Below are 22,797 nucleotides of genomic sequence, written 5' to 3'. Positions count from 1 at the left end.
AAATAGATTTATCTTTGGATTCATTTTTTTATATTATTTTTACTTCAAATTAATTTATTTTTTTTATTATTTTAATTTATTGATGTTAAAAATATTTAAAAAAATATTTGAAACATTTTCAACTAAAAACCACTTTAAAAAACGACTCAAAAACACTTTAAAAAACAACCACTACTGTGACTCTCACGCACCCCCTCCTTAATTTCAAACGGACTGAGCCAGGTGCAGCAAAGTTGCTGCAACCATTGACGCAGATTTGTCTTTGGATTCATTTTTGGTAGAGAAAATTTAGTTCTGAAAAAGGTTCCATGCCGTCGGGGAGAGAATAGAAGTTGCTAATGGTATGTGAAAAAGACTAAACAATCCACCTATCAGAAAATAAATAAACAATCCCAAGTGACTTTAGACTGAACAGTAATTTGATATCATGTTACTTGTCAATGAAGCTAAAACTACGAGGGTCAACGTTCATTTACCTGAAAACATTGCAAACCAGCTTCACACGGGCGGAAGAGAGATCAGAATAGCCATGGGGAAAAGGTTTAAATATACTAGCAACATGATCCCAGACAAGAACAAGTGTCCGCCTAACAAGAAAGGATAGGGGAAAAAAACCTTTTACTTGGAGGAGCCGGCTTTTTGCTTCGCCTTCTCAATAAGGGGCTTCAGCTGCTTCTTTTCAGCAAGAATCTTGAGGAAGTTGAACAAAAAAGGAATATAATTGTGCTTCCTGCGGATATTTTCTGTTCTCCACTTCTTGAATTTGTCCTCCTCCATCAAAATCTTTTCTGTAGCACTCTCAATCCCACCATTCACTTCAGAGAGGGATTTGTTCAGAGCTTCATAGTTGCTATTGTCGACCAGTCTTTCTGCCTGGAAGGCAGCAAGCTGCTGCAAAATTCGCTCCCTCTTCTTTTGGAGGTCCTTGAGTTCAGCAGTGTACATTTCTTTCCTGTTTTTGATTATTGCCAAGAGATTAAATCTTATCTCACTATTGGAATGCCTTTCAATGCGTTCCTGGATCACTGGTTGCACCATACGCAGCCAATCCAGATCACCATGCCCTCCAGTGCACTGACCAAGGCTGATGGGTCCCTCTTTCAATCCATCAAGTTCATACAACACTCCATCAACAGGCAGGTAACTTATAAAATGGTACACATCATCTTCTTGGCTGGCAGCCTTCTGCTCCTCAGGAATAAAAGGCTCAGGTCTTGCAAAACTGTTATGAGCTACACGTATAGCTTCACAGTTATTAATAGCCAAACCTTTGAGCTCAGGTGGAAAATTCTTGGTGAATTCTTTTAACTTGGACAATTCTGGACCAATGTCGATATCTGGACAGTTCATGAGGATAGACAAAATTGCTTGACTTGCACAAGCATTGTTGATAACCTACAAGAGGGGGAAAACCTTAAGAAAATAAATTAGAGCTCACAATCCTCCATTGATTGTGGATCTCATCTAAAAATACCTGACGGGCAAAAAAGAGGTTGGGATTTGGATCTGTAATTACAACACGCTCATCCTTTTCTTCTGGGCGCCATTTGAAAAGAAAAATCAAACCATATACAGGTCTGGCAAAGAGTGGGAAAAAAAAAGTCACAGGTGTTAATAACATAAACAAAACAGCAACCGAGCATGCAAGCTAAAATCATTTATGCCAACGGTATGAGAAACTAACCTCAGGCTGTCAAGCGAATCAAGGTCCAATGAATACAATTCTTCAACCTGTTTAAGACACATCAAGATATCATATCTGGATGAATGGAGGTTATGTGATGGACCCATTGAACAATTCATGGACTCTGAACCAGCAAGTAGAGCGATTATGCCTTGAGTAATAGAAACATGTAGTACTTTTGGTTCCTGTTTCTTAGCTACTTCTATTCCCTTAAGAAGGTCCCATTTGGTAACCGAAAATAGGATATCTTGGTAACAGCCAGAATTAATCATTTAAATTAGCAACAATGAATGTAGAGTATCTGTTGTGCCATTCAGTTAACTCAACGAAATAGGTATCAGGAATGAAAAGAAACCAAAATGGGTAACACAAAACCAGAATGACATTAAATTCATAACATTGGATTGGGTATAACAGTTAGGAAACAGAATGGAACCTTGAAATGCCAATACCAAGGAAAAAAAAGCTGTGAACTTTATAGTGCTCCACAGAAACTGTAAACTTATGACTTAGCACCAAGACCTTTTACTGGTGCTTCTTGGCAGTCATGGGTGTGGTTGAGGTGGTGGTTGTAGTGGTGATGGTGATGAGTCCTGGTGGTAGTGATGCTAATAATGATCGTTGCAGTAGTCTTAGTAGTAATAGAGATGGTAATAAAAGCAGAGCTTCTTTTTTTTTAATAGGTGTGCATTTAAAACTTATTTCCCTAAACAAGGTACTTGAACTCATTTCCCACAATCTTCTGCATAAGCACCAAACTAATGAAGTTACTAATTTAATGCCACATAAGCATATATCAAAAGGAAAAATCCAAAGCTATATGCACAAAAATAAGAGCTAATATGGATTAAGCACTGGACATGAAAAAAGTTGTTCCATCATTGATTTTTAAAACCATAATAGCACAATTCTCAAGAGAAAATAAGATTACTTAATGGCAGAATTTTAAAAGAAAATCATACACAAATTAGCTTGCCAATACAACTCATCATTGAATGTGCACAGGGAATAATTTACGTTGCTTGTCTGCTCCAACTAATCCTTCTTCAGCTACATCAGGAACCCCGTGAAAAGATTCTCTATCCCCTTATCTTTGAATTGCTACCTCTAGTCAAATTAAAGCAGAACCTTGTCTTTCAAAATGCTTTCCTTTTTAAGTAATCAATAGATGCATGCTGATTAGAAGAGCTGGATAATTGAGACACTTGCATAGCATGATATCCTATGATTGTGTGGTGGGAAGTGCCTTATTTTGGTAAACAATTTAGAAAAAAGTATTTTTAAGAGAACCCCCATGGGGAAATAAAAAACCAAATGATGATGGTGTTTTAGTGGTGGGTGGTTGTTTTAGTGATAGCTAAAGTGGTTGTTATGGCAGTGGTAGCTACAATAGATGGCAGTGGTGGTAGTGAGGGTCATATGAAAAGGTAATATATGGTTTTTTATTAGCATTGATAATAAATTAGCAATGTTATCTCATTGCAATAATGTCTCATACTTTAACCAAGACAGGAAAAAAAAAAAAAAAAAACAAAGAAAAGAAAAGAAAAACCATTCCCTAAGCATTAGCATCTGATTCCAATTCCATTTTTTCCTGTTGACTTTCCCATTCATTTTTTTTAACTGAATGCCTTAAAAATGAGAGACAAAGAAGATACAAGTACTAAAAAGTAGAGTAAAAACTATAGATAGCTTCCCTGAAGTCTGAACTACATCTAAAAATTTGAAGGAGCATAGCACATGCATGTCCAGAGAATTAAAAATACTGGATGGCACGAGCATGGAGACAAACTTCACATAAGAAGAAAAGCAATGAAAAAATGGCATAAGAAATTTAATAGGTTACCTGTACACCTTTCACTTGCATCTGTTGTATAAGTTCAGTGAACACACCTGGATTACAAACCAAGAATCTTAGCAACGAGGTTTCCATTTAAAAAGTACAGATACAGTGTATATTCATGTGTGGGAACTGCAAACTACTCCTTCCTTGACAATTAACAATCCACGAGCTAAAATTGCCAACCATATAGTTAACTAAATTGCAAAAGGCAGCAAGAATTGTTGTTCAGGCAATATGTAAATCTGAAGGCAGAAAATTAATACATTTTTAATTCTTTTTATTAGTTCGTGAGCAACAGAAATCTATGAAAAATATACCAGAATAGAGAAAACCCTCAAACTGACACAGAAGCAACTCCTCTAACGTATTTCGAAAGACTAATCCAAAGGTTCAAGCAACCACTTGATGCAAAGATTTTAAATAAACCCAAAATACTATCACAAAACCCTAGCAAGATGACGATGATGATGATGATGATGATGATGAGATTAGTAAGTAGAAAGCAATCAAATTTATTACCTGGGTCAGACTCAATAGTGCACCAAGACATGATAAATTAGCCGCAGTAATAATAACTGCAACCAAACAGAAAATGGAGTTCTTTATAATCACAATTTAATTTGAAAGCGAAATTGATTCTCTATTGAGTATTGAATTAATCAAGTTTTATATTTCTAGAAACAACAAACCCTAACCCTAACTGCTATTGCTCCCTCTTTCTCGCCTAACCAGGGATAATTCTATCTCTTTGTAAAATCAAAAGCTGTAGCTACTAATTTCTCAGATTACTAAGAGGAAGAGATGACGAAGAAGAAATTAGCTCTCGATATTTTAGCAAGTAATAGAGTTTTAGGGTTACCAGTGGAGATCGCAGTGACACGGATGCTTCCTGCTCTTTCAGTTTCACTCTATTTCTCAGTGAAAGGTTTGCTTCTATTTATATTTACTTAATATAATATTATTAAATAAAAAAACTTTTAATTAGTGTCCATAGTTTCATTAAACTAAATAATTGAATATTGAATATTGAATATGAAAAAAAAATATAATTATTATCAATATAATTAAAATAACGGAGAAGAATAAGATATTTATTTTATTATTTTTTATTATAAAATTTTTATATAATTTTATCAAATTAATTACAATCTTGTTAAGACATGGTTTTTTTGTTTTTTATTGTAATTTTGCTTGCTTTTTAGATCAAGGTGAGTTTTATTTTAAAAACCATGCTTCTAATAAATTTAAAAAAAAAAAGTTTATATCAAAAAGATACAGGAATAAGAAGAAAAAAATAGACTAAAATATATTTTTTACTTCATAATTTAAAGCATTGAATTCTTATGAATATTTATTTTAATTGTTATAAAATTAAAAACAAATAGATTTTGAACAAGATATTTTGACATCATGGGAGCAATATCTTATAAAATACACAAATGCTACTTAAAAAATTTTTCTTTCATTAATTTCCAATATTTGTATATTTGTTAAGATTAATATTCAAACTTAGAACTTTGTATGTGAACTCAAGTATATTAAGGCATTGTTATTAAACTTGAACTAACCTGGCAAGTCAATCTGATGACTGGACCAATTCGGGTAAGGTAAAAAACTTGAATGAGCAAAAACCTGGCAAATCTGGTTGACTCGCTGGGTTGACTTGTGACCCGTGCAACTCGACAAAATCTAGTTGAAGCTTTTTCAAAGTTTATTATATAAATATTATAAGAATTTTTTCAATGCTCCTGTATTCTTGCCTAACAAGACCTGTGACCCTTTTTTTTTTAAGTGTTTTTTCTCATAATTAGTGATCCCTTTTCATATATTTTTTTAGTTTGCTATTAACTCTTTTCAAAGTTCACTATATAAATACTAGAAGAATATTTTATTTTTTCAATGTGGAATCTGAAGTCTTTTAATATATATACTCTATGTTCATAAGAAAAAAATTATTTTTTCAATGTGGAATTTGAAGTCCTTTAATATATATACTATATGTTCACAAGAAAAAAGTTATTTTTTTTCAATATGGAATAAAAAATATTTTTTATTTAAATACTTCAACTTAAAAGGATAACATACTAACATAGTATATTTTCAATATGGGATAGAAAACCTTTTGAAATAATCTCTTAAACTTCATTATTTATAACACATATAGCATATATTCACATGTATTGTTTCTTAATTTTTTCATATGAAATATTAAAATCTTAATTTTTTTAATTTTTTCGAGTTGATTCGGGTTAATCCGTATAACCCGGGACCTAGCTCCTTTACCGGGTCAACTCCCGAGTAAAGTCTGATAACTATGCATTAAGGTAATGTTTGAGAACGTGGCCCACATGATGTTTGGCAAAATTTAAAAAAAAAATTGATGAAAATTATTTTTTTATTTTTTGGATTATTTTAATGTATTGATGTCAAAATAAATTTTAAAAAATAAAAAATATATATATTATTTTGATACATTTCCAAGCAAAACAAAACTTTAAAAAGCAACCACTATCACAATATCAAACGCTACCTATACTTTTCATCGCATTATTTGATTGTACAATTATCCATATATACATTTATACTAGATAATTATACAATACCAATTATTTATAAATACAAATCATTAATGCAAATGTCAAGTATTTTTGTGTATATTAAAACTGTTATTCTTCATTTTTGTTCTTGGTAATTGAAACTCTTCTCCGGCCACATTAAGTATATTATTTATGGCGTTAAAAAAAAAGTATATTATTAGCCACTGTTTGGTATTATATTGTGGTTTAGGTACTTTTCAAGATACTTTTTAAATATTTTTTTTTATCTAAAAAACATTAAATTGATGTTTTTTGAGGATGTTAGATATTTTAATATGATCATGTTAAAATGATAAAAATAAAAAAGTAGTTAAAAAAAGCACAAATAAAAGCATTTTCAACCACATTATAAACACACACATTTAATATGTTTTATGCAATTACTCGTCAAGAACTCATCAAGCTTAGAAAGTCATCAATATCATATGGTTTCTTCCTAATGATATTATTAAAATGTTTGTGCGTTATCTTTAGTTACTTCCAATGTCAATAACTATTATAGAGATGATGTGATGTTAAGAGATTATTTTGATGGATAAGAAGATATGTTTCTTTTTTTTTTAATTTTATAGGTTTAAAACTGTCACATCGTGATGAATACAGGGCTCTTCTAAAATTAAAAGAGAAAATAAAAATAAATGGATTTGTCAAAATGAAAATGTTTTCAAAAAAAAAATTGACATTAAACTATAAAAAAATGGAGATTTCATCAAAATAGGATTTTTAATGAAAATTTTTATACATTAATCTCTGAAAATAGAATATTTTATCGAAATAAGAATTTTAATGAAATTTTTTACATTAATCCCTAAAAATAGAAGATTTCATAGAAATAGAAGAATCATGATGTCAATCCTTAAAAGAAAAATTTTATCTGTTTAGGATTTTAATATGGGCATTAGAACCATATGGATGGTGAAAATTGGGTTTTGAACCTAATATGAAAATAATCTTACCATTTATTTTATTAGTTGAAAATTACTATATGAGCACAAATTCTCTCTCTTTTTTTTAATAAAAAAATGGCATATCTTCACATAGAATTTATGCACCTAATTATAAATCAACGATTCTGCATGTTAAAAAATCAATGAATAAAATTACTGGCACAAAAAATCAAATGCACAACATCATCTAAATACAAATACCAATCTTTCAATAAAATTATCTCATCCTTCAATATCCATTGCAGGGTATTAATCACCAACCTTATCACACCATAAAAAATCAAAACCATGGTAGCTTTATTTGTCGCACAACTGACACGAGCTCATAACACTATAAATATTTCACAAGAACACATAATCAATCACAAATCATTACAAACAACCAATAATTTCTTCATAATCATGTTTAAAAATATCTAAAAAATTATTTAGGGTTTGGAATTGACTTTAAAGTGGTGGGAATCAACTAGAAGTTACTATAACAATGAGAGAAAATGGCAACGCATGTCTAACATGCACAATGGTGGTAGTCACTAGTGGTGCATTTTTACACATACTAGACAGGGATGGAGGCACTTGGATGAGCTCATAAGATGCACCTTTTCCTCTCCTTTCTTCTAGTACTAGCTGTTTTGTCCATCTCTACTCATGGTTGTGAATTATGGCCTTTAAAGTTTCATTTTTTTTTTTCTTTTCTCTTTTTCTCCTTCTCGATTCTTTTTCTACCTTTTATTGCTTTTGGTCAACTGGTATTGTGATATGGTTACTTGCTGAGGTGGTGACTAGAAACTTGACTGATGTTTGTGAGTGAGAGGTTGATTTAGTGGTGAAGGGCTGAAAAGGAAATATATTATTTTCATAAAAACATTTCTTGATTTCAAAACAATAATAAGACAAAGAAAAATGCATATTTTATTAAAAGACATGATTAATCCCAAAACATATGAAAAACATATTTAAACAAAACTAGGTTATCATATTTCTCAATAAAAATATAAAAATAATAAAGTTTAATAATAAAAGAATTGACAATGCAATATTCTTTCTATTTCATATCAACCTCTAACAAATATTATGGCTTGTCAATATTCATTAAGTGTTATTTCTATCGTCCTAGCCAATTACTTGTTATGCTAAATTGGCTTGTTGATGATATGACATTTATCATTATCATTTACAAATTTAACATGCCTTTTATTTACTAACTTTTAGGCTTGACATTTGAAATTTTTACAATTTTCAATTGAATGACCCAAGATTTCATCATGATATTGACATTTTTCATTTGGATTATACTATCTAGGATACAATTGTTGTATAGAATTTGATGAATAATGTGAACCCCATAGATATATAGATTCAAAAATCCACAATTAAATTAATTTTTTCCAAAAAAACTAAATTCAGGTTTGCAATTAAGTTTAATATAACAATAACATGCACCAAAGTACTAAGACTATAAATAATCAACCCCTCACCCAATGTATATAATCGAGACATGAATGAGAAGTATAGAAAGCACCACAAAATTTGGTTAATTCTTTGAACACTATGAACTTATCCTGACTAAACTAATGATCTCTCCAAAAGAATATAGCCTTCATCCTTTCAAATAAAAAATTATATTTGCTATAATCTTTTCTATATTTATTCCATGCACGCATTAATCATTTAAACCTATTTTTAAGCTTATAATCATCAGAATGTGATGAATTAATGATTTTTTTTTTTTGTTGTAATTTATCAACTTTCTCTCTCCTATCTTACTTTAAGAAACTGAGAAAAAAATAAAATAAAAATAAAATAAATTTAAAAAATTCCAAAACAATTGAGATTGAAAAGGCAAAAAAATAAAAATAAAAATAGGTGGATTAAATTTGAGATAGACCATGAGGTTTCTGTTTATTTTATGATATAATCTTTTTTGTTAGAATGTTTTTTCATTAACAGATTTTTAGAAATTAATTATAAATTTATTATAGAAAGCTATTTTAAAAAAAAAAAGTTTGAAAAAAAAATTGTAAAGTAAATTGCTACAGTGATTTATGTAATCGTTTCAGCATATTTTGTATTAGTGATCGGATGATCATGACCATAATTTTTTTTTTTGGTAATCCGGGGTGTCCAGGTCAACTTGTGTGCACCACAACTAATTCCCGGGCTCACTGAACATCCTGCAAGCCCAGTGAGCATGTAAGGCACCGCGGGGTTACAGGCATGCACAAAGTGGGACTTGAACCCTGGTGTGGAGAAGGGAACAAGTCCCTTTAACCACTAGGTCACAAGATCATGACCACAATTTAAAGCTAGGGTACATGCGTCATTACTCCGAGAGGCTCGTAGACTTTTCAGTAGGATGTGACCACTAAATATTAATGCACCGTGGGACTCTTAAAAGATTGAATATATTAAGATATTTGGAAAATAATTTGTTGATTTGAAATTCGAAGTGGTATTTACTTTCATTAAAAAAAATACATATATTATTTTTTATTCAATTACATAAAACATAACATGAATTTTTAAAAATCCCTATTTTATATGAAAATAATTTCAAATATCCTATTTTGCAAAAAATAAAATAAAATACATATATAATATTTTTTATTTTTTAAAATTTATTTTTACTATTAAAACAATTTTAAAAATATAAAAAAAATTAATTTTTGTTTTTAAAAACAGTCTTAGTAAGGATTTTAAGCTTTGTTGCTATAGCATTGCTCTCAATCTAATTCTAACAAGGAGAAGAAAAGGACTTTTATGGGTTTGGAAAATTGCGGGTCAATTTTCACATTTAAGAAAACAACGAACGGAGAGCAAATCCGGTGGGCGCCCATTAAAAGTCTTAAATGAGAAAAGGAGAGTCTCCGGCAACTTCCACCCAAATTACTTAAAAACCGGCAACTAGTCTTCACGTTCAATTCAATTTCTTACCCCAAAAAAATAAAAAACCTTCCTTCCATATTCTTCTTGAATCCTTTTCTCACAACAATTATTCATTGAGGGAGAAAAAAAAGTTCTTGTGAAATGGAATGTCGATACTTTGTGGCGCTTTGTCTCTGCTCTATGCTTGTTAATTTCCCTCTTTTTTCCTGTTCTACCATTCGATTGCATCCTTACAAGAAAATGTACTTCTCTCCCTGATGTGTACTTTTTCTTTCTGTGTAATTTATTTGATTTATGTTTTCTTTTTTCTTGTCTTGATGTTTAGATTACAGAAAAAAAGTGTGTTTGATCCAACTCGGGTCACTCAACTTTCCTGGAATCCCAGGTTTTTTTCTCCCATCTTTTTCACTTTTTTTTTTCAGTAAATTTCTTTTTTTTTTTTTAATTTTAAATTATTGCCGTGGTTCTTCTTTTTTCTCAAACTTAACAGGGCTTTCTTATACAAGGGATTTTTATCGGATGAGGAGTGTGATCATCTTATCAATCTGGTTGGTATTTTGTGGGTTTGCTTGATTGCCCAATTGATTCTCATAGTGATTTAGTTGTTTTTATTTTTTTATAATATAATATAATATAATATGTTGGTGTTATTGATTTGGTACTGGAGTAGGCTAGAGATAAACTCGAGAAATCAATGGTGGCTGATAATGAATCCGGGAAGAGTATAGAGAGTGAAGTGAGAACCAGCTCTGGCATGTTTATTGGAAAAGCCCAGGTCTTTCTTAAATTTTTGAACCATAGACTGTGACGTTATGTTTGCTGATTTGATATGACCATGAATTTATATTGTTTCCTGTTTGAGTAACTTAGCTTATGTAATGTAATGTTTATAAAATCATGTTTCCCCCCTCATATCAAATAAAGATAAAGGGGTTTGTGAATGTGGATATTTATCCCAATAAATTAAGGAATATGATTTTGTTGTGCAGAATATATTTAATTTATATATAAAGGATGATTGAATTAATAGAGCATGTATTCAATAGGATTATTTCCTGGACATGAACCCGAAAACTAATGAAATCTTGCACTGCTTAAATATTGTACATAGATTTAAATATACTATTATTCTCAATATGGATTGGGAAAGCTCATTAGGGCCCTTTTGCCTGCCACTTAATTCGATGCAATTGTAATCAATCTGTTGTTATCTTTGTTCCATTTGAACTTCCAGGTTTTTCTTGAGGTATGCTATAACTTGATTTTTTCTTGTTTAGCCCTTAATGGCTACTGGCTATCAGCAATTTATTTCTACTTTCACATATAGGATTTTATCAGCATGTAGAAATCTAAAATGCTTATGCATGACATGTTACACCCCATTGACATTCTTATGAAAATGAAAGTTTGATCACTCAATGGTGTGCAGTGAAAGTCTTGCATTTGACAGTGTTTTAGGAACTAGGAGATGAGGGTGTTTGGCATAGGATTGTTGAGGACATTTAAAAATATGTTGAGAATAGGATTTTTTTAATATTTCTTTGCTACCAACTGCATAGAAAACTATCACCTCAGAATCCACATGGTTGAGTTCCTGCCTTCTTCCTGCCAAGCTTGATTTTCAAAGCTGTTGCCCTTGCAGAATGCCGTGTGAAGGTAAACATTACCTGATGATGGGAAATGGAATGACTTTGATTTCAAACATATTTCAGTCCCTCGAAATCACCAATGAGATCTTTGAAGTGCAGTTAATCTCATAACCCAACTTCGCCAGATCTGTTCCCGCTACTGTTTGCAGTCCACCAAACCTATTCTAAATGTGAAGCTCTGAGTTAGAGTCAAATACTGCTATAGCCATGTTTGCCCCATTACCCAGAGATTATTAAGAAAAGTTCTCCCTTTTTCTGATTCTCAGTGAATTGGTTGACCCAAAGTTGATTTGTAGTGACTTTCAAATATATCTGAACCACGCTTTAAAATGTTAATTGCAGTTCCTAGTAAAAGTTGTTTGTGGCCTTAGATGAGTTTTTAGCGTATTAGTTTGTTACTTTTTGGTACTGAGGGCAATTTAGATAAAAGATTAGTTTTCCATAAGAACACTTTATATTTCTTAAAAGTTTATGTTGGATGGTGTGCTATATGATTATAATATACTATTTCCACAAATCTACTCAATTTTGAAAGATATTCTATTATGAATGCATTTTTTAGTTTCTGGAATTTGTTAGGCTTAAACGATGTCCTTTCATTCATCATTGAAGGATGAAATTGTTGATAATATTGAGGCCAGAATTGCTGCTTGGACTTTCCTTCCTCAAGGTATGTTCTTCACATGTGTCTTGGTTTATGATGTTTTAATTTATGCAGATAATTTTTTATCTTTCTTGTACATGCCTTCGGTAATCAGAAAACGGCGAGTCCATTCAAATACTACACTATGAGCATGGTCAGAAGTATGAACCGCATTTTGATTATTTTCATGACAAGGCTAATCAAGAGCTGGGTGGTCACCGGGTTGTCACTGTGTTAATGTATCTGTCCAATGTTGAAAAGGGTGGAGAAACAGTGTTTCCCAACTCAGAGGTAAACAATTAGCCATGAATATGATTCTCCGATGTCCTTTGGTGCTTAGGTCTTTTTGTATCTCTGTTGCCAATTACATATCATGTGCCTTGTACAGGGAAAAACAATTCAACCAAAGGATGATAGCTTGTCTGATTGTGCAAAAAATGGCTATGCAGGTATTATTTTTGAGATGGAGCCCGACTACTCTGTTATTTGACTATTTGATGTGTATATTAACACAAGTAACTCACACTAATATTCTCCAGATTCATTTTAGTGGAAGAAGGCATCAACATATAATAGGAGTTTGATAAAAGAAAATGGGCAGTGGTTTTTAATCACCTTTGGATTTTTTGTATCATTATTAAAGCAGAATGATCTTAGTTTGTCCTTATATTTTAGAGGTTGTATCTAATATATTCTCACATGTCTAATTACAACCAATATGTGCATAATTTCTAATATGTCATTCCACATACATTTTTGCCATCCAAACTAAAGGATTTTGACATGTGACTTGCATATAACTTATAAAATAATGATATTTTCACCTAATTATCCTCATGAAATTCTTTTTAAAAAAAACAAAAAGTTGGAGTTAAATTGGTTTCTTTTGTTAAACTTATATATATATCAAGTAAATAATAACAATTATTTATTAACTTTTCGGAGGTTAAATGGTTTTAGTTTGTTAAATATTTTTTAAAATATTTGCAAATAAATAACTATTTATTGCTCTTAAAAATAATTATTTGGCTTAACCCTATAGCTTGCCCCTATATTTGTTTTCAGTCGCCAATTTTTCCCTTGTGTGTTCAATTTAGTTAATCTAATCTTGTGTTATCCAATTTGAGTCAATTAAGGCCAATCACTAAAATACATTACATCTGTTGTTTTGGCATTAAGTTGATCCAATTAGAAGAGAGAGAAAGTTTACTTTGAGTTATGCACATGCAAGAAGAAATGGGAATAAAAATATCAAAACATTTTATCTTTATGTTTTTTTTTTTTTTTTAAATAAAACACTTTGTCTTGCACATGCCACCCATTCCTCCTCATGTGTGGCACGAGTAGGACTCAAAGCAAGCTTTCTCCTTCTTTTGAGTGAGCTATATCCATTTAATGCCACTTTACCCATACCTAACATATGATTTTCATAGATTTTTGTAATTGGTCATAAATGATTAAAATTGAATAACAAAAGTTTAGATTGATTGAATTGGAAACATATGGAAAAAATTGATGTTTGAAAATAGACATGAGGGCATTTGAAATATTCAAAAAATAATTATTATTTTATGCAATTGGTGATGTGTTAATAGGTAAGCTTTAATTTTGTCAAAAAAGTCATTTTTTTATGTCATGTGCAAATCCAGTATCAAAATCACTTGAATGGAAATTTCAACAGGACCTACTGGGTACTGTTCTTATATTTATGGACAGCTGCAATTAAACATATAATGATTTATTGGAGACAACCCATGAAATATAAGGATATCCCGAGCTAATTCCCTTTTATTTAGTTAATGGTTGGATTGCACAATTGAGATTGTCTTCTACTTTTCCTAATTCCTCCATCTTAGAGGTGAACTGGATTCAATCCCAAGAATCTTGGCAGATGACTCCAAATGGCTCTATAGGATTGGTTCTTTTCTGTGTATTCTTTGGTTGAGCATTGTATGTCTCACAAACAGGTTGTTTGCCCCTCAATGGTTTTACAAACTCTTTAAGGGTAAAACTTGGAAACCACTTGCCTCATCATATGATCATTTTCGTGTCTGGTTTTTTAGCAGAATATTCATGTGATGCTGATGATTGGAAAGTTTTCTATTGATGCTTCTGCCATTTGGTGTATTATATGATTGGAATACTATTTGTGGTGTTGATTATTAATGCTGTGTCTTGATTTCCATTGTAGTTTTTTAAATCCACACTGACCAAAATTTGATAGCTCCTTGGAAAATTTCTTGTAACCTTCTTTTAAAATATCCAGCATAACATTAACACATCTAATCAATCATACACCAAGCAGAGTAGTGAGCGATCATTTCAATACCTTCTACGGATTTAGTTATGATGTGATTCATCTGCCATGTAGTATTATTGTTTTTGCCGTCATTCAGTGAACATGCAGCATTCGATTTCCCATGTATTGTTACCAGGCATTCCATAAAATTCTACATTATATCATTGCAGTGAAACCCTGGAAGGGTGATGCCTTGATGTTCTTCAGTCTTCATCCCGACGCAACAACTGACACAAACAGCTTGCATGGGAGTTGTCCAGTTATTGAAGGTGAGAAATGGTCAGCAACCAAGTGGATTCATGTCAGATCCTTTGAGAAATCGCTGAAGCATGCAGCAAGCGGGGATTGTATCGATGAGAATGAGAACTGCCCTTTGTGGGCAAAGGCCGGTGAGTGCAGAAAGAACCCTGTTTATATGGTGGGTTCAGAGGGGTCTTATGGTTCTTGTAGGAAGAGCTGTAAGGTATGCTCGTCCTAGGAAGTCTCTCTGTTTTGAAAATGAAAGGGTTCATACTTAAACACTGTAGATTACAGTGGGCCGTGCTGTCTGTGTACCTGCATGCGGCATATCTTTATTAAACCTCAAGGAGCTATACTAAACCTTATGGAGCATTCATTCGACACTCACACTTGAACTGTCAAAAATTGAAGTTCTAATCTCAGATTGTTTTCCCCCCTTTTCACTTTGGGTTGGCATTCATGAAATTCATGGTGTGGATAGGGTGCTTAGGGGTTATTCAAGCAAATGTTTTACCTGGAACGTTGTCCGAGTTCAGGATGTTGTATGCGCTTGCATTAATTTGTCGTAGGGGTGGTATGTAGTATGGTTTTTAAACCCAATTAGGGCGACTTGGAGTGCGTCTTGGGTCATGGTTCGTGGAGTTAATTTAAATTAATTAAATTTTTTAAAAAAAATAAAAATAAAATATTATTTAAAATAAAAAATAAAAAATAAACTAGTTTTCTTCAGGTTAAGGGGTTGTAGGTCAATTTAGATTTTAATCAAGTCAATTTGGATCATGGGTCGATTTGTTAGTTTGGGTTCTAAAAAAGTGGTATGTCGTAGTGGTAGGATGTGTGTGTATATGCTATGTATTAAAAAATAATAATATAAAATGGAATTCTTTTTCCAATATAAAGAAGATAAAATTTTATAACATTCATAAAATTTTAGAAGACTATATATATTAATTTAATATATGTATTGCGTATCTTTTTATTTACACCATAAGATCACAATAAGAAAATAACAAAAAAAGATAAGAAAATAACAAAAAAAAAGATAAAATGAAAGACATTTTCATTATACATCTACACATGTTTTACTATTTACTAGAAATAGTATAATTATCATTTTTTCCTTCGAAAAAATACCAATAGCATTGGTGTTGAAGGTATTTTGGTTTTTTTGCAAGGTCCGTTGGTTATTATTAGGTTAAGTGGGGTAAAATTATCTTTTCAATTCTTTAAGCCTGGTGAAATGATTCAGCTAACCTTAAAAACTAAACTTTTAAAACTAATATTTAAGGGCTTTTTAGTCATTTTATTTTTATATACAATAAAATAACTCAATTATCTTTTAAAATAAAATTTTTAAAACTTGCATCTTAGTGCTTTTTCATTATAGTTTTTATGCTATTATCAAGTTGAAGCAAGGATAAGTTGATTTTTTCAATAAAAATAAAATATTATTTAAATGAAAAAGTGGTTGCATAGAAGATACTTGTGACCTTTTAGTGATGTGTGCAACATCCTTTGAAGGTAAAAAATTCCCTTTCATGTCATTGTAATCGTTATAATGTCTTCTTCCTAGTGTGGTAGCATAATAGTTTGTCATCAGCGAGATTTTGTTTTTTTTTTTTTTCCTCTCTCATTCTCATCAAAAATCATGTTGACCGTTTAAGATTTTAGATCTATTCTTTTAGTTATTAATATTTTAACTTTAACACTTATTCTTTTGATTTTTGATCCTTTTGTAAAATCTTTATTTGTTTTTAATTTCAACATTCAATCCCGATTTTTGATATATTATTTATTTTTTTAATTTGGTTCTCATTATTTTGGTTCTTTTATATATATAATATATATATATATATATTATATATATATATATTTTTGTTAAATTGATTTTTCTTTTCAATTTCACCATTCAATAAAAAATTTGTGGATAACCTTTAATTTATTTCCTATTTTAATTTTAATCCTCATTTTTTTATTGTTGTTTTTTTTTTAGATCCTTTTGTATAATTGAATTTTATTTTTTAATTTTATTCTTCAATATTTGATTGGTTGAGGATTGGATTTCATAGTTTTTCCAGATATAGGTGTTTCCAGTCTAATAGCTTGGGTCACGAGTTTGAGAAGTTAACACAGGTTGATATCATATTTTTAAATGGGTTTTATGGTTTTTTTTTTTATTTTCTTTTCTATCAGGTTATCATGATCTCATGACTTGGATCGTGGATCTGATGGGTTAACCTGGGTTGGCTTGCCCCTTATTATCCAGGTTTTAAGTTTGTCATGTTAACTCGGACTGACTCAAGGTAGTTTTTTCTTAATCTATTTTTTTTTTATCTAATTTCATCATTCCATATTTAATTAGCTAATAATTGAGCTACGTCATTTTTTTCTCAAGTTATTGTGATTACTTTTATTATTATTTTAATTTAATTCATTTACTATCATTATCTGTTTTTTATCATCTAAATAAAATAAAACTAATTTTTTTTAAGTTAATCAAGTCTATAACCCGAGTCATAATATGTTTTTCATTATTTAAAGGCGCTTCCGACACATGAACATGATTTCTTATGAAAAAAACAGTTAGGCTCTGTATGGACCTACGATTCTAATAAGTTTTCTAATTCTCAATTAATTCTATTATAAATTATGTATTTTTATATCCATATTAATATTTAATCATAAGATTATGTAATATTTCTTTGAAAAATCAATAGCATTAGAAATTTAAATTGAACATGGATCAATAATGTACAGTGTTGTGTCTAAAAGTTTTAATATTATTATGTTTTAAATTATATTTGTTATTAGATTTACAATGTTTATTTTTAAGAACAAGAGCAACCGAGAATTTAAATAATTGAATATCTATATATAATATATTCATATTTTGATTTTTCTTTTCTTTTTGTTTTCATTTTAGTCGAAGATGTGAATTTTGCTAATTTATTTCCAATCGATAAATAGCTTTAGAGATGGTTAATTGGGTTGAGCAGTTCTTACATCTATAAAAATGATAAAAAATAAAAAATAAAAAAACAATAATCACGTAAGAGCTGAATATATATTGATACGGAGAAATTACTAAAAAAATTGTTCATAAAAAAAAGAAAAGTAATATTGCTTTCAAGTATGATAAAAGGCAGTAGACTACCAAGTGCTGCTGCAGTTCTTAAAATGGCAAGAACAGTACGGAAGCTGCCATCATTTTTTTTTTCTTTTTCTACTTCGATAGGAGACCAAGTGCTATAAGCCCTGTTTTATAAATGGAAAGTTCTGTAGCTTTAGAAGTTTATGCAGCTGTCTCCTCTCCTAAAGTCTCATAGCAACAGCTCTGTGAATCAAGCAGAGAGTAATATTGATGGAATTTTTTGTTTGGTATTTGTACTATTATTTTACATTCTGTTGGGGAAAAATACTATATGTAATTTTATTGGTAATTATTTAAAAATATTTTACTAGCAAAATAATTTCATTGATATAAATGACACGTTATCATTCTTTTACTTTATTTTTTTTTTTTTTCACCATAATTTTCTTAGTACATACCAATATAATATTTTTATCTGTAAATTATATTGATAATTTACAAATAAAAATATTTCCTCTGAATTTTTATTTGTATTAATTGATTTTAGTGAAGCCTGAGCAATATTCTTTTTTTAGTTTAACGTGGGTGTTCGGGTCAGCTTGCGCGTACCTCGACTAATTTCTCGGGCCCTGAAGTTAACGACCATGTAAACCTCCAGTGACCATCATATGAGCAACCTAAGACTCGAACCTGAGACCACAGAGGAAGCAAACCTCTTGGTTCCAAGCTCTTACCACTAGCCACAACCTAGATGGTTCCTGAGCAATATTCTTAATTGGTACCCTGAGATGCTGACGACGAGGTCTGACTGTGTGATGAGAATATTTTGCACGCAGGCCAGAGCCAGAGATTTCAGTAAAGAGGAGGCCTAATGGCCTCTGACACAAGAGTCGCATTGCCCCCTCCCCATAGCTTAGAAAATCAATTTGTATTTCTCACGTCAGGCAGGCGTGACCTAATATATAGTATACACAGCACAAGAGAACTGCTTCATACGTATATTATGAGCTCAAGGAAACAAAATGTTAATGCTGGAGCCAAAGATAAATGGAGAGGGCGGGGGAGGATGCCTCGTATGGCGATGGCATGCGTTCGAGAAAAACAGTTAAAGAATGAGAAGATGAAAACTGATCATGCAATTGCTGTTCATTGGGAGCCACCATGCTTTTCTTGCCCCTTTCCACTTGTTAAATGCATGCATATTTCGTTAATTCTCTATCCATATTTCGTTAATTCTCTTTAATTTCTTCTTTTCCATGTTTTACTTAGCAGTATATGAACAGCAGCAAGGGTTTAGGGTTGCCGAGCAGCAAAATCTAGCATCTGATCAAGCAATTATCAGCCTCTTAATCAGTGTCGATCTCGTCTCTTGATTCCTACGATGGGGAGACCTCCCTGCTGTGATAAATCCAACGTGAAGAGGGGCCTTTGGACGCCCGAGGAAGATGCCAAGATACTTGCTTATGTTTCCAACCATGGCATTGGCAACTGGACTTCAGTCCCCAAGAAAGCTGGTACACTTGTGTTAATTTTAAGTAATTAATTCTATGTCCTATATATATATATATATATATATATATATATATATAGATGATGATGATGATGATTATTTCTCTCCTTGATCTTTGGACATGCATGTTCATGGGTAAATCTCCACTCTACGCCCATGTACAGGACTGAACAGATGCGGGAAGAGCTGCAGGCTAAGATGGACTAATTACCTGAGGCCTGACCTTAAACATGAGAGGTTCGCTCCCGAGGAGGAGGAGCTTATTATTAAGCTGCATAAAGCGATAGGTAGCAGGTGGGTTTTTTCACTCAAGATTCCTTGATCTTGGCAAGAGTAATCCATTAAGAAATATCAAGTAATTGATTTGCACGACTTCTTACAGTAACTAACACCTCAAGGCCTCAACCTGAAGATATATATCCAACTATTTAATCTGGAAGATCGATCCCTAAGATTTTGTTGATTGAAACTTTGAACTCGATCGATTCACAAACTTTTATTTGATAAATCGATCAATCTACATGTTTTTCCTCCTTGATTTTATGCATGGCGTCAGCTCAAAGCATATCATTTCTTTAAAGAGGAAAAAAAACAGTCCAAAATGCTGTAACAATGGTTGCTGGTTTCGTTTTTTGAGAACACAAAATCCCACAAAAAAATAATTAAATTTCTTGTTACTACTTCCAAAAATCTTAGAATAAAAAGGGCAATTGAAAATCTGAAACAACAGATTCATCCCCCTTGTCTGTTTACTTTTTGGTGGGTATAAGTTGTAAACTAATAGAGCAAACTCTTATGACTTCCAATTGATTGGCCTATTTTGTCCAGGTGGTCTCTGATTGCAAAGAAACTGCCTGGAAGAACAGACAATGATGTGAAGAACTATTGGAACACTAAGCTCAGGAAGATGCTTCAGAAGATGGGGATTGATCCTGTGACTCACAAACCTTTTTCACAGATTTTCTCTGACTTTGGAAACATCAGTGGCATTTCAAACACTGGAAACCTCAATAAATCCTTAAACTCCAGTTTGATGTCCAAACCTGGTCATCAATTCTCCTCTGCCATCTTAACCACTACCGAGCCTTCATGTTTCAAGAAAACCATGGAAGAGCAAGTACAGGAATACAATCCTACCGTTACTCACCCCACTTCTTGGGACTTTCTGGCTCAGTTTCCAGTCCATGACACCAAACAGTCACCACTTTTCTTCAATGAGGTCAGCTCTTGCCCATCATCATCACCATCTTCATCTTCTACTAGCACTTTCACACAGTCCTATTCCTGCCAAAAATCTCAGGCTCCATTGATCACACCCACTTGTACCTTTACGTGGAGTGAATTTCTCCTCAGCGATCCTGTTTTCTCCGCTGAATTTCAGCATCAACAAGAGCAATATGACTTCGATGAGATGTTGTCACCAACCAACTCTTCAACCATGGCAATGGCACATAATGATCTATCATCTTGCAACATAACTAGTACTGGAAGCGATGATGATTGGTACTTGAACCGATCGGTTGGGCGGTCGACATACGGTCATGGAACTGTCAATAATGGACTTGAAGAGAACAACAATGCTGCCGATCATGCGGCCTATTATTCGTCATCTGCAAGTTCATTTGTCGACAGCATCTTGGACAAAGACAGAGAGCTGCATTCACAATTTCCTCCACTTTTGGATCCCTCTTTTGATTATTACTAATTCAGAAGCTTGACAGCCAAATTGGTGCTTAAAGCAAAATGTTAATGGAGCCTGCGTCAATTCTATCATATGTAATACAGAGCTACAAACGAAGCTATAGAGTGGGTTATTTTCCAGTTAGAGACCATTTTCATTAATTATAATCATGAATAAGTCATTCATCAATTCTAGTGCTGAGCCATATAATTATTATACACATCAAGCTGACTAAGAGCACATATCATGTTATATTTCCTCCATAAGTAAAAACAGAGTGCTCGTGGATCAAACATGTGCATGCAATATCTGTCATCATGCTAGCTAAAGGGTGTCATCATCAAAGCTTTGTGTCAAATTTGTTGAATGTACTGTGATCCAGATTAAATATTTCAGGTTTTTTTCTTGCAGCATGCGCTAACATGATCTCAATCGCTATCAGATCAGGAAATTAATCAAGCAGGATCAAAAAAGACTTGCTAAAACCAGCACCACTAAACACATAGAGGGCTTAATTTCTCCTCCCTTTCACACCTTAATTTGACGGGAACTTCTCAGTGTCCTTGGCCATTAATCAGGGTCAATACCCAAATTTAACCTGTTAATCCAAGGGTGGAAGATGAGTGGCCTGCGTGTCGCATTTCTATGAATATATGATCATGTAAACATCGATATCCTCTCCAGCATTTCCCGGAGCCAACATCTACAGCTGAGTTGGCTAATCTAGAAAATTCTAGGATTGGACGGGGTCGCTATATATTTAGGTTTTTTAATTTGGGAAAATGCTATTTTTATCACATAATATATTCAAATTCACTTCCTCAAAAATCTCGCACAAGAGAAAATCAAAGGCATTAAATAAGTGTACAGAAATCTAAATTCCGGGAGAACTAGCGTTACTCGTCAATAGGTCTCTATGGAATCCAACGTTTTGTTATGTTAGTTAAAAGGAAAAGGGGAGAGAGGAATGAAGGGGTCCCAACAAAACAGAGAGAAGAAATCAGAGAGATAAAAGGAAGATTGCACCATGGCTACTGCACTGCAGAGATCATCTGTTTCATTCCGACGACAAGGCTCCTCCGGCCGTGTTTGGGATAATCTTCAAGTTAATCCAAAAAGAAGCAGAGAACTGGTAGACACGCCAGCCGGTAGAAGCCAAGAGATGAGCCTCGGCAATAACAACACCGATGAGAAAAGTAGAGGGCAGGAATTCCTTGGAGATGAGGCCAACACCATGAGCTCCTACGACCCTCCAACCCCTTGTAAAGAAAAATACAGGGACGAAAGGTGTGGTATTTCAAACTTTTGGAGGTGCTGTACAGGGCCTTCTACAGCCTAGTTTGTAATTTCTTTTACCGTCATGTTTGTATAATCTGCTGGAATAAATTTTAGTTTTCTCTTGAATTCTTCTTCATCTCTATTGCATTCAAGAGCATTGTAGTCACATGAACATGCTGTTATCCAGCTTCAATGACATGAGAGTTCTTCGCTGGGATCGATTTGATTTTTAAACAATTGATTGATTGATGAGAATATTTTTCCTTTCGTGCAATATAACCCTGGCTCATCACGTATATACGTCCAAGTAATAAATTAACGCAGGAAACACAACCGCAAGCGCATGCGAGTAAGATCAGGCGATAAATGAGTACTAGAGGAGGGTTATTTATAAGCGATATACGTAGCGGAGGCGATAGCATATATACACACGTATGGTCCCTTTACAC

At 32.4% G+C, this 22,797-nt stretch overlaps 3 protein-coding genes across 4 annotated transcripts; 2 read left to right on the top strand and 1 right to left on the bottom strand.

Annotated features, from left to right (window-relative positions):
• Positions 1-344: 344 nt before the first annotated feature.
• LOC118058253 (ubiquitin carboxyl-terminal hydrolase 2) lies at positions 345-4,486 on the bottom strand. Its single transcript, XM_035070965.2, has 6 exons — positions 4,387-4,486; positions 4,047-4,102; positions 3,531-3,577; positions 1,685-1,731; positions 1,475-1,577; positions 345-1,395 (listed from the first exon to the last, which is right to left on the bottom strand). The coding sequence occupies exons 2-6, from the start codon at positions 4,075-4,077 to the stop codon at positions 619-621; spliced, it is 1,005 nt and encodes a 334-aa protein (XP_034926856.1). The 5' UTR covers positions 4,078-4,102; positions 4,387-4,486; the 3' UTR covers positions 345-618.
• A 5,366-nt stretch (positions 4,487-9,852) lies between these two features.
• Positions 9,853-15,231, top strand: LOC118058255 (probable prolyl 4-hydroxylase 7). The gene is made up of 8 exons (XM_035070966.2): positions 9,853-10,199; positions 10,283-10,342; positions 10,448-10,505; positions 10,628-10,732; positions 12,219-12,276; positions 12,365-12,540; positions 12,638-12,698; positions 14,719-15,231. Exons 1-8 carry the CDS (start codon positions 10,099-10,101, stop codon positions 15,024-15,026), a joined length of 927 nt encoding a protein of 308 aa, XP_034926857.1. The 5' UTR covers positions 9,853-10,098; the 3' UTR covers positions 15,027-15,231.
• Positions 15,232-16,838: 1,607 nt separating this feature from the next.
• Positions 16,839-21,266, top strand: LOC118058257 (transcription factor MYB35). Of its 2 annotated transcripts, XM_035070969.2 has the most exons (5): positions 16,839-17,091; positions 18,455-19,393; positions 19,554-19,683; positions 20,218-20,608; positions 20,690-21,266. In XM_035070969.2, the coding sequence occupies exons 2-5, from the start codon at positions 19,261-19,263 to the stop codon at positions 21,092-21,094; spliced, it is 1,059 nt and encodes a 352-aa protein (XP_034926860.1). In that variant the 5' UTR covers positions 16,839-17,091; positions 18,455-19,260; the 3' UTR covers positions 21,095-21,266. The 2 variants fall into 2 exon arrangements, with proteins under 2 accessions (XP_034926860.1, XP_034926859.1); XM_035070968.2 differs by having other exon boundaries at positions 16,846-17,091; positions 20,218-21,266.
• The last annotated feature ends 1,531 nt before the right edge of the window (positions 21,267-22,797 follow it).

The sequence above is a fragment of the Populus alba genome, chromosome 17 (assembly GCF_005239225.2).
Source record: "Populus alba chromosome 17, ASM523922v2, whole genome shotgun sequence".
In the NCBI taxonomy this organism is placed as follows: domain Eukaryota; kingdom Viridiplantae; phylum Streptophyta; class Magnoliopsida; order Malpighiales; family Salicaceae; genus Populus; species Populus alba.
The sequence above is the reverse complement of the archived record's forward strand: the minus strand, read 5'-3'. Positions and strand labels throughout refer to the sequence as shown.